We start from the raw sequence: 13,094 nt of genomic DNA, 5'->3' as shown, positions 1-13,094 counted from the left end.
GCTTCCCCCCCCCCCACAGTGCGCTCTCCCCCTACACACACACACAGCGCGTTCTCCCCCCCCACACACACACAGCGCGCTCCCCCCCCCCCCACACACACACACACACACACAGCGCGCTCCCCCCCCCACACACACACACACAGCGCGCTCCCCCCCCCCACACACACACACAGCGCGCTCCCCCCCCCACACACACACACAGCGCGCTCCCCCCCCCCACACACACACACAGCGCGCTCCCCCCCCCCCCCACACACACACACAGCGCGCTCCCCCCCCCCCCCCACACACACACACACAGCGCGCTCCCCCCCCCCCCACACACACACACACAGCGCGCTCCCCCCCCACACACACACACACACAGCGCGCTCCCCCCCCACACACACACACACAGCGCGCTCCCCCCCCACACACACACACACACAGCGCGCTCCCCCCCCACACACACACACACACAGCGCGCTCCCCCCCCCCCACACACACACACACAGCGCGCTCCCCCCCCCCACACACACACACAGCGCGCTCCCCCCCCCACACACGCGCTCCCCCCCCACTCACACACACACAGCGCGCTCCCCCCCCCACACACACACACAGCGCGCTCCCCCCCCCCACACACACACACACACAGCGCTCCCCCCCCCCTCCCCACACACACACAGCGCGCTCCCCCCCCCACACACACACACAGCGCGCTCCCCCCCCACACCACACAGCGCGCTCCCCCCCCCACACACACACACACACACAGCGCGCTCCCCCCCCACACACACACACAGCGCGCTCCCCCCCCCCACACACACACACAGCCGCGCTCCCCCCCCACACACACACAGCGCGCTCCCCCCCCACACACACAGCGCGCTCCCCCCCACACACACACAGCGCGCTCCCCACACACACACCACAGCGCGTCCCCACACACACACACACACACACACACACACACACACACACACACACACACACACACACACACACACACACACACACACACACAGCGCGCTCCCCCCCACACACACACACACAGCGCGCTCCCCACACACACACACAACACACAACACACACACACACACACCAGCGCTCTCCCCCCACACACACACACAGAGTGCTCCCCCCCACATTGATGTAACCTAACTGCATTGCCCCGTTGCTTCAGTCTGAAGCGAGCACTGAAGCACAGCAGGCATGATGTATTGACGTCATTACGCCTGCTGCGCTCTCAGACATAAGAGGGAGCTGAAAGGTTGCTGGTCCTTGATTACTTTGACCAATATTTGCATCCTGAGAATGCAGATTTCAATGAACGTAAGATGCCGAGCTGGGAGCAGATGCGTGGATCAGGACACCATTGTATCCTGCCCTTTGGCTGTCCTGGTCCACGAGCGGCACTGGAATGGCAAAAATGGCCACACGTGGCCAGCACTTTGCCTAGGTCTGATTTATACCCATGTCAATGATGTTCACTTATCACAAGTGACCCATTTGTGCTCAACCAAAGCCTATAATCAAAAACACCCTCTAAGAGATTGTCCTGGCCTATCTTGTGGTCCAATATTCCTCCACTATGTTCATATTTCCATCAATCTATACTTAAAGAGTTATTCTCAAAACAAAGGATAGCCAATAACCTCATTAACCCCAGACTGGGGCTCTACAGACCCATTTTGAGCGAAGGTCGAGCATGCACACCAACTATTTTCAAAACAGGCCTGCAAAGCCCCATGCTCAATCATTGGGGGTCCTACCAGTTGTATCCCCGGCAATCATCTGGTTCTCCCCCATCCCATGGATATCCTCAAGTTATTATTTTGGAAATAACACTTTAAGGCTATGTGCGCACTTACCGGATTTTGCCGCGGATTTTTTGCGGTTTCGCTGCATGTTTCGCTGCAGAAAATGTTCATAACATCTCTGCAGTGAATCACCAGCAAAACCTATGGGAAAAAAAAATCCTGTGCGCACTAGGCGGATTTTGACAGCTGCATGTTTTGCTGCGGGATTCCCGCAGCAAAAACAATTGCATGTCAATTCTTTTCCGCACATCGCTGCGGGATTTCACTCCATTGACTCCAATGTAATCGTGAAATCCCGCAGGGAATAACGCAGGCAGCAAATTCTGTGCGGTTTACTGCGTTTTCCTGCGTTATTCCCTGCGGTATTTCGCGGTTTACCTCCGGTAATGTACATTACTTGCCTGCGGTTTTGCAGGGAAGTGATGTCATTACAGGAAGAGGAAGCCGTGCAGAGAGTAAACAAACACACAGATCACACACACACACAGACATAGAACACATAGACACAGACACATAGAACACACATAGAAAGCAAACGGAAATATAGAAAACAAAAAACACGTGGGCTCCGCTGTATATTTACCGTCCAGCCGAGGTAAGCACACAGCGGCGGCCCGGTATTCTCAGGCTGGGGAGGGAGAGGGGCAGGGTTAATGTCCCCCGCCTCACTCCCCCTCCCGCAGCCGAGAATATCAGCCGCAGCTGCCCCGGCACTGTCACATGCATTATGCGGCAGTACCGGAATGTCCCTGGCTCTTCCTGCAGCCGTGTAGCAGTGGCAGTCAGGGTAATACAAGGGGTTAATGGTGGTGGATCACCGCCATTAACTCCAGGCTTGATCATGGCAGCGTCTATGTGACAGCTGACATGATCAAGCCGTAAGTAAAGTGAATAAAACACACAGAAAAATCCTTTATTTTAAATAAAACACAAACAAGCCTCGTTCACCATTTTATTAACCCCTCCTGAAACAAAGCTCCGGCGTAATCCACAGGTCCAGCGTAATCCACAGGTCCTGCGCTGCTTACATCCAGCCGCGACTGACACAGCGCTGAATGAATGCAGCCTCTCAGCAGACAGCAGAGGTAATTACCGGTCATTTCCCACGGCCGGTAATGTGAACTCACTGCTGACCGTGGGAAATGCAGCGATCTGTCCTCTATCTATCCCTCTATCTATTCTTCTGTCTCTTTATCTATCTACTATCTAAGAAAGAAATGATTTTTTTTTTCTTTTTGTTCAATGTGCTTTATTGCATTGAATGCAATAAGCACATGTACCAACCCGCACGCGGCAAAACCGCGGCAATACCGCGAACAATACCGCGATAAAACCGCGGCAAACTGCATGCGGTTTTCAGGTGCGGTTTGCCGCGTTTTTTTACCGCGGGTGCGGTAATCTTTCAGTGCCTGCGGAATTTTCTTGAGAAAATTCCATTTTCCAGTGCGCACAGGGCCTAAACATGATCAAGACTAGGTCATCACAAGAAAGTGGCTGAATATTCACTGATGTCATTTCTCCATATACTGGAAAACACCAGGACAGTATGAAAATCAAAGAGGGATAAATTATTGATGCCATCAAAAAGCAGCTACATAATAAGGAACGAACTAACCTTAGTGGAAATGATGGACTGAAGCCCTGATATAGTGAAGGACACAAAGGATCTCTGTGGCCTCCATTGTCAATTTACTCTGGAAAACGCTCAGTCACTTATATTAAAAGCTGAATGTGCAACACCCTTATCTGACTGGCATTGTCTTCTCAGCCCCCCACCCTGTGAAATCAGGAACAACCATGGAATGCACTGAAAACAGCTGAAAGGGGATTTTTGGACTGAAATGAAACCTCCGCACTCACTGGACGTGACTGCAGCCTGCCCAATCCTGACAGTGTGCAAAGAGCACTAAATCTAAACACCTAAAAGGGACCCTGTCACCAGATTTGTTCCCTATAACCTGCAGCGCCCCATGGGGCAGGTGTTTTACCCTACTCGCTGCCGGCGGTGCAGATTCCTCTGCGATGTCACGGGGTGGCCTGGCCCGGTTTCGTGACCCTGAGACGTACAGGAGGGAGGGAATGCGGTGAATGGGAGGAAGGATGAAGGATGGGGATGGTAGTGATGGTGAGTAAAGTCTTTTTAGATCGTGACTAGTGATGAGCGAGTACTAAAAAGCTCGGGTGCTCGAGGCTCGGGCCGAGCATCCCAAGATACTCGTGTACTCGGCCCGAGCACCGAGCCCAATGTTATCCTATGGGAGACCCGAGTATTTTTGTGAAATGACCACCGGCAGCATGTAGAAACCATAAAACTGTAAATTAAAAAAAAAAACGTGCGTGTGTGTGTAAGCGTGCATATATATATACACGCGGAGTGGAGTGCGGGAGGGGCCGTAGCCGAGCGGGGAAGTGTCGGGCTAAAGGCACGGTCATTCTGTGAGGGCCGGCCAATCACTGCAATTCCACAAGTAACAGGGCTGTGGCATTGCGGTCTGCCAGCCAATCCCTGCATAAGGGCTGGCTCTAAAAAGAGCGCCAACATGAAGACCACGAGTACAGCACGAGTATCGTGAAATTACTCGGTCCCCGCCGAGTAGCCCGAGTACAGTGATACTCGTGCGAGTACCGAGTAGTGACAAGCATACTCGCTCAACACTAATCGTGACGCCACCTGTGGTACACGGCCAGATATGGCCACCGCTGCGGGTGCTGTTCTCCGGGGCTGATGGTGAAAGTCGCAGCCGGGATGGTGTGACTCCCACAGGCGGAACAGGATTACCCTAGGGAGGATAATGGAGGATGGACGGGGGGGGGGTGGTAGTCTCAGCTAGCGCTGCAGCACTGGGTGACGGGTCCAGTAAAGGAGAGGCAGAGACGGGCTGCAGTTCCAGGTCTTTTTACTCACAGGTTGTTCAGGCGCTGCCCCAGAGTACCGATCTCCACCACGATGGGCTCCAGACGATCCTGGATCCGTGAAAGGTCAAGTTCGGTGTGTGTCAGCCTATGGGCCCTTCCTCCTTTTGTGCACTAAGTATCGGATCCCCGTGGCGTGAAGCTCTTGGGGATCCCGGTGTCAGTACAGTGTCCCGTTCTGTATGCTGATAGCGCGATTCTGATGTGGGGCCGGTCATGGACCTTAGCCCCAGATCCTACATGCTATTTGGCTGCAGACTCGATGGGACAGGTCCGGGGACTTTTCTAGCCGTTCCCCGTGACCCTTGCAGAGTTGGTAGACAATGTGAAGTATGTCTGCCCTAGGGGTTTGTACCCAGACAGCGTCGGTCCTGTGGAAGCAGCTGCCTGCTTCTCCCTAGCAACAGTGTTGAACGCTTTGGCCCACAGAGCTGCCCGCGGCACGTCCGCTCTGCGTCTGTAGCTGTTCTCCCCCTCTTCTTGTTGTAGTTGTGTGTTCCAAGCTGTTGCCCCCATCGCTGCCACCGGCTGGTTCACTACTCTCACTAGGTCAACCTGCCCTTCCCACTGTGTGCTCCTGACTCCTCCTGGTGGTTGCTTCTCCCTGACCCTGGGTCCTGGTTCCAGTGGATCGGGGAGCCCCTGGTGCGGTGGCGTCCTGTAAACCCACTGATGCAGTGCCCCCCTACTGTGACCCGACCCTGCCCAGTTCCCCATTGGGGAGGGCAACCCACTGTTACTGTGTGTGGATGTTGGTGGAAACCGGTACAGACCTTCCCTGGACCCAGGATATGTACTACACCCTAATGGGGGTGCAGTACCCTGTGGTCCTGAAGCCCCAGGGGCGCCACACAGCCACCAGCAGTGAGCCCTTATATACAGGATGCTAGCATACTGTATATATGTTTCCAAGCCATGCTGTATAACGTAAAAAAGACCTTTTATTATACTATTATACTGCGGGATGGTTGGGTCTGATGGACGTTTCTGGTCTTGGTCCAGCGCCTCCTCTCCTTGTTCCCAGATCCATGTGGATGACGCTTTCTATGTCATCCACACAGAGGTCTTCATTGCGCTCCTGTGCACTTTCAGCTATGCTGAGGGCAGATCAAAGTATCGTAAGGTGCAGGAGTGGGGAAAGGTCAAAGCCCGCCTCTGCATGCACGATACAGTACTTTGCTCTGCCCTCAGCAGGTCAGAAAGAAGTGCGCGTGCGCAGGAGCACAACGAAGACCTCTGTGTGGATGACGTAGGACGCATCATCCAGAGCCACACAGAGTTGGGAAGGAGGATGGTGATAAAAGGAACAGATCTGGTCTTGATCCGGTGCCTCCTCTCCTTGCATCCTCCTTTATGTGCATGATGCGTCCTACGTCGTCCACAGTCCCCCCCCCCCATCGCGCTCCTGCGCAGTTGAATAACTGCCTGTTGAGGGAAGAGCAAAGTATTGGAGTGTGCATGCCTCGGCACTCTGGCCTCTTCCCACACTACAGTGCTTTGCTCTGCCCAGAACAGAGAGGTGCGCTTGCGCAGGACCACAATGGAGGCCATGTGGATGACATAGGACACATCATCCACGTGAAGCAAGAAGAGGGGACACGTCAGGTCAAGACCAGTGATATACCCCAGTCAAGTCTGATGGGTAAGAAAGGCTCATTTTGTTTTTTGCCTTGCAGAGTGGATTGGGGACGTACATACGGCATTGCAGAGTGTCCTCTATGAGGGTTCAGAGGTGCTCAACCTGGCTCAAGGGTTCACTTTAAAGGGGTCATCGGTGAAAACAAATATGCCAATCGGCAGGATAGAGGTTAAGTGCTGATCGGCACAGGGTTAATGCTGGGACCCCCACTCCTCCATATAACGGAAGCTTTTCATCCCCATTAGTGTGAAGTGGCAGAGTGCAGGAGGTGCTGCGGCTCCGTCCGCCCTATGAGGCTGCACAAAACAGACCGACTCCTCCAATATCCACTCTATGGGGCTGCACAAAGCAGACCGACTCCTCCAATATCCACTCTATGGGGCTGCACAAAACAGACCGACTCCTCCAATATCCACTCTATGGGGCTGCACAAAACAGACCGACTCCTCCAATATCCACTCTATGGGGCTGCACAAAACAGACCGACTCCTCCAATATCCACTCTATGGGGCTGCACAAAACAGACCGACTCCTCCAATATCCACTCTATGGGGCTGCACAAAACAGACCGACTCCTCCAATATCCACTCTATGGGGCTGCACAAAACAGACCGACTCCTCCAATATCCACTCTATGGGGCTGCACAAAACAGACCGACTCCTCCAATATCCACTCTATGGGGCTGCACAAAGCAGACCGACTCCTCCAATATCCACTCTATGGGGCTGCACAAAACGGACCGACTCCTCCAATATATCATACAGAGGGTGCAGCCGGGCACTGCCCAATGGGCTGGAGATTGTGTCCATATCTGAAATGTCCTATAAATGTCTGCTCTAGGCCTGATCTCGGCTTGTAGTTGAGATGAATCTGTGCTGCACTTTGTGTACGTGCTCAGTGGTGAGGTACACCTCCTGCCTTCACCCACGTTGTTGTTATCGTCCTGGGCAGCCAGTAAGTGTATGTTGTGTAGGTTACTGCTCCCTGTTATCAGCCGTTAGCCCTGAGAGCATACTGGAACACAGCAGCACGGCGGCCTGAGCTGGCACATGTCCGTGTACAGGCCTCTGCGCGGGACACACACGGCCGGCCCGGAGCTACCGATCAGCGGCACATCTACACCCTGATAACACCGGAGCCTGCCCTGGGCCTCACCTTTATTCTTAGGCATGGTGTATACCGGCTGGTTCCGTCCGGGTTGGAGAGTTCAGAGCTTCCAGCGGGGACGGCAGCGAGGACTCCGCTTTCCGGGGCTCGGGCGACAACGATACCGCGGCGGACACACACGGATTATTTTATTTTTCTACTCTGTCTCCCGCGTGCGTAAGTAACCGGCGTGTACAGGCGTAAAAGGGAACGTCCTCACGCCGGAAGCAACGATGAAGAACAAGCTGACGTCAGAGGAAGCATCACGCCGCTTCCAGCCAATGAGATGAGCGCTGTTTTTTTTCCAAGATAACTTTATTTGTAGGATCAATTTCATACAAAACAACAATTGGAACTGATGGATCATTGGAGGAGATGTGGGCTCTGTGGTGGTGGAAAACAGATGTGTCTGCTGTGTGTATTTTCTGCTGTATGTGTGTGCACGTCCTCTGCTGTGTGTGTGTCCCCTGCTGTGTGTGTGTGTCTTCTGGTGTGTGCGTCTTCTGGTGTGTGCGTCTTCTGCTGTGTGTGTGTACGTATCCTCTGCTGTGTGTGCGTCCCCTGCTGTGTGTGTGTGTGTGTGCGCGTGCGCATCCTCTGCTGTGTGTGTCTTCTGGTGTGTGTGTGTGTGTGTGTGTGTGCGTCCCCTGCTGCGTGTGTCTCTTCTGGTGTGTGTGTGTGTGCGCATCCTCTGCTGTGTGTGTGTGCGTGTCTTCTGCTGTGTGTGTGTCTTATGGGATGCGCATCCTCTGCTGTGTGTGTCTTCTGGTGTGTGTGCGTCCCCTGCTGCGTGTGTCTCTTCTGGTGTGTGTGTGTATCTATCCTCTGCTGTGTGTGTGGGTCCTCTGCTGTGTGAGTGTGCGTGTCTTCTGCTGTGTGTGTGTCTTCTGGGATGTGCATCTTCTGCTGTGTGCGTCCTCTGCTGCGTGTGTGTGTCTTCTGGGATGTGTGTCCCCTGCTGCGTGTGCACGTGTCCTCTGCTGTGTGTGTGTGTGTGTGTGTGTGTGTGTGTGTCCTCTGCGCAGGGGACTAATCCTGCACAGAGGAATTCTCACCTGTCAATCCCCACAAAATGCTCATTTTTACCAAAAATGAGAAAGATAGTAAATCAATAATCATGGAAGCAATTACCGTACTTCTTTTTTAAGCCTAGGTATTTAGTGAGTTGATTCCATTATATTTATTGTTCCCGCTTTTTTTGTATGTTGCTTACAATGCAGGGAGTGTGATACTTTTGCCAAATGCACTGCAGCCATAATGTTTCTGGCATAAATTGTTCATTTGTGGTTCACAGGGAGCCGTCCAGTATGACATTTGATACAAAAAATGGCATTGCTACTGTTGAGGAAAGGAAGATATCTATTGATAAGAATATGGAGGAGGTGGATAAGTGCTGCCTGGTGTGGAGGTGCCATCTCTCATCTGGTTGCACAGGCCTCCTAGGAATCATAGGCTATGTGCCCACGGGACTCGGTATCAGCGGATTTTTCTGCAGCTAAATCCGCAGCATTCCCCCGGGATCCGCACCTTTTCATAGGTGCTGATTTTGTGCGGATTTCGCAAATTTTTTTTTTTTTAACATTCAATTGAATAGGCAAAATCCGCAGGTAAATCCGCAACAATAATTGACATGCTGCAGATTTTTCCACACGGAAATACGCATGATTTCCGCTGCGGAAAAATTCACAGCGTGGGCACAGCATTTCCCAAATGCCATAGAAATGGCTGGGGAGTAGCTGTGCTGCAGATTTCTGAAAAATCCGCGGCATTTCCGCGAGAATCCGCGGCAAAATCTGCGCATTTTCCGCAGCGTGGGCACATAGCCTTAGGCTATGTGCCCACGGGACCTTGTTTCTGCGGATTTTGCCGCGGAAAACCTGCAGATTTTTCTGGATTTTCCAGATAAATCCGCAGGTTTTAGCATGTACAAGTCACTCCCCATGTTATCCTATGGGACATGGGGAGTGCTGTGTCCACGCTGCGGAAAGTGCGGCTGCCGACCATGCTGCGGATGTAGGCATCCGCATGTATAATTGCAGGTCAATTATTCATGCGGAATTACCTGCGGATGTCCAGGCCCTCCGCTATGGAGATAAGAGGCCGGGACGTCCGCAGGTAAGCCGCATGAATCTTCGCATGTTTCCCGCAGCTATTCCGCTGTAATCTAGCAGCTAAAAATAGCTGCAGACGCCGGCGGGGAGCTGCGGGAAACATGCGCTCGTACCTGCGGATACATCCGCAGGTACGAGCGCCCGTGGGCACATAGCCGTAGAGCGCACGTGAACTTTGTCTTAAAAGGATCAGTACACCCTAACCCAGAAGTGCATCTCAGGCTATGGCTGAGAGGCATCAAGTACTTAAGGCACCTTCCCCTTAAGGGAGGTGCCTGAGCAACGTGGTCTATACGTTGCTAGTTAATAGGTCCCAAGTGCAGCTGTTACTGTGTTGTGTGCTGTATCGCTTGGCAAGAACAAGAAAAAGACATACCTAAAAAATGGGATCACCACTTATGAAGTATTAATAAGAATCATCAATGTTTTATTATCAATAGAACACACATAAAAACACAGTGAAAGTGAAAAAAAACAATAAACGAAAACACACAGACAAATACGGACATCTAAAATCACTAATGCACTTGAGAGATACCCACATTGAAAAATATATATACTTGGTCCAATGCCAATAGGCTGTAATCAATATTGAACAAACCCTGAAATACCCCTATATTTGTGCCACAAGGAGAGGACTTTCCACAAAATAGAATAGCAGCTTATGCCGAGGATCCCACAGGTACTCAAATTAAATTAACTGGCTGGCCCATGGGAAAGTGAGCAGCAGAAAATAAATGAACAAGATCAAAAATCAAAAATTGTACAGTTCACAAATTCACAAAGACCTGAACAGGACACCCAGCAGGCATTTCAAACAGGTTTTAGATAATCAAGCAAGCGGGCTGGAATAATAAAAAAAGCCCAGAGAGCAACTAAGGAAAATCCCTCAGGATGACATACCAAAACCTCAAGGAGGGTGCAGCAAAAAATGCTAAAAAACCATCCGGGGCAGGGCAAAGGAAGGGTGGTGGACCAGATATGGGTGGCCCCACGCGTATCGCTACCTCTTGGTAGCTTTCTCAAGGGCAGACATTAACACCACTAAGACATATGTGTGTACTATTTAAAGGGTAAAATGCTAAATAGACAATATGAATCACCTGTGTGAGCAGCAAGGAGGTAGGACCCAGCATGCAGTCTAGAAACAGAAAGAAGTGAAGGAGCGTTGCTAACAAATACCAACAACGCTGAAACAAACCACTCATGCGTTTAGGCCCACGGTCAAACGCATGCGTGGAAAGTATGGGGAGCGCTCGTCATGGCCGGCCGAAAGGGGGGGGGGATGAAGGTTCTCAATAAAGAGCGGTGTCTGTGGGAACAGAGGGCCGACTTGTAAAAAGGGATACGCTAATGTTAGGACTCATGAGCAGACTAAAGAGAAATGCCGAATAAAATTAACTACAACAATATATAGTCTGCACATGTGTCAGAAATAGGTAATGCCATGCAGGCAGCATATCAGGTTTCACATAACCTTATTTGAATGTTCACAAGCAGTAAACACTGTGTTGGTAAGTGGATGCACCAGAAATTGTCATATATCAATGATCCCATTCAGAGTCACAACAAACGCACAACTTCCAAAATGGAGGGCCCCCCCCAAAAAACACACACATTTTTCTCACAAATTTCACGCCCATGAAGCCAGGTATATATAGATTCAGGCATATATAGATTCAGCAGAGTATATTTGGAGACCCAAGAGAGGGACAAAAGGTTGATCACAAAAAATACAGCAAATTTATCGCAGAAAAAAAAAAAAAAAAAAAAGAAATTGGTACTGGCACTGGTATATGCTGAGAGTGAAAGAATGGAGGTGCCCCATTTTAAGATCCTGCAAATGGCGCATCCATTATGGACAGAGATGCAGGGCACGGCACTAATAGACATTAGTGGGCAACAAAAAAAAAAAAAAAATTATATTTTTTAAAATAAAATAATTTTTGCTTTCTGCTGGTTTTTTGTATTTTGTACAACCTGTTGGGAGAAAAATAAGGCAGGCCACAATATTTTAGGAGTGTACCACACTGGTACATGCTGAGAATGGAAAAAGGGAAGGTACCCTATTAAAATCCTGCAAATGGCGGATCCATTATACACAGAGATGCAGGGCACCAATAGACATTGGTAGGCGACAGCAAAAAAGTCCTGTGAGTAGAGCAATGAAGCCATTCAAAAGGCGACCATGGTGGCTTGATGTGCAGTCTTATGAAATTCTTCAAGAAATTGGATCAAAGTTCGATTAATCATTCCCGAACCAAGGGTAGTACTCCATTCTACTGCTTGGGAACATTCAAATAAGGTTATGTGAAACCTGATATGCTGCCTGCATGGCATTACCTATTTCTGACACATGTGCAGACTATATATTGTTGTAGTTAATTTTATTCGGCATTTCTCTTTAGTCTGCTCATGAGTCCTAACATTAGCGTATCCCTTTTTACAAGTCGGCCCTCTGTTCCCACAGACACCGCTCTTTATTGAGAACCTTCATCCCCCCCCCCTTTTCGGCTGGCCATGACGAGCGCTCCCCATACTTTCCATGCATGCGTTTGACCGTGGGCCTAAACGCATGAGTGGTTTGTTTCAGCGTTGTTGGTATTTGTTAGCAACGCTCCTTCACTTCTTTCTGTTACTAGATTGCATGCTGGGTCCTACCTCCTTGCTGCTCACACAGGTGATTCATATTGTCTATTTAGCATTTTACCCTTTAAATAGTACACACATATGTCTTAGGCTGCTTTCACACTACGTCTTTTTAACATGCGTCCTGAACGGTTTTTTGCTGCAAAAGCGGATCCTGCTTTTACAGCAAAAAAAGCATGCAAACGCATGTCTTATTTTGCAGGATCCTGTCACTGGATGTTTAGGGGCGGGCATTGGAGTCATGTGATCGGGAGTGAGGGGAACTAAACGTGCCAGACTGGGAGCCGGCATCTGACAGCTGCGAGGCTCGTAACCAAAGTAAACATCAGGTATACTTGCTTGGATACCCGATATTTACTTTGGTTACAAGCGTCTGCAGCTGCTAGGAGCCGGGCTCCCTGCACACATTACCAACGTAAACATCGGGTAACTAAGAGAAGTGGTTACCCGATATTTACCTTGGTTACGAGTGTCCGCAGCTCTCAGGTGGGGGAGAGGGAGGGGGAGAGAGGGGGAGAGAGACAGAGAGGTAGGAGAGAGATAGACTGATCACGGAGGCTGGCTTCTGGGCATGCTCAGTAGAGCAAGCAGGATCCTGTCTATCAGCATGCCAGCGTTCACATGCGTTTGCGTGCTGTTTAGTCAGGATCCAGCAATTTGCAGAAGTTGGACGCAGCTCAAAAACGCTACAAGTAGCGTTTTTGAAAGATGTTAAAAAACTGCAAGTCGCTGGATCCTCACTATAACGCACGCAAACGCAGGTGAACGCATGTTAACGCGAGTCCATTGCAAATGCATTGAAATGAAAACGCATTTGCACTGGATCCGTT

At 50.8% G+C, this 13,094-nt stretch overlaps 1 protein-coding gene across 1 annotated transcript in view; it reads right to left on the bottom strand.

Moving 5' to 3' along the window:
* Positions 1-7,747, bottom strand: part of EIF1AX (eukaryotic translation initiation factor 1A X-linked) — a 43,000-nt gene extending 35,253 nt beyond the window's left edge. The window contains 1 exon segment of the mRNA XM_075335417.1: positions 7,514-7,747. Within this exon segment, the coding sequence (XP_075191532.1) occupies positions 7,514-7,529 (16 nt within the window). The 5' untranslated portion in view covers positions 7,530-7,747.
* Between the last annotated feature and the right edge of the window lie 5,347 nt (positions 7,748-13,094).

This window comes from Anomaloglossus baeobatrachus, chromosome 2 (assembly GCF_048569485.1).
Source record: "Anomaloglossus baeobatrachus isolate aAnoBae1 chromosome 2, aAnoBae1.hap1, whole genome shotgun sequence".
In the NCBI taxonomy this organism is placed as follows: Eukaryota; Metazoa; Chordata; class Amphibia; order Anura; family Aromobatidae; genus Anomaloglossus; species Anomaloglossus baeobatrachus.
This window is presented reverse-complemented; position numbering and strand designations above follow the sequence as displayed.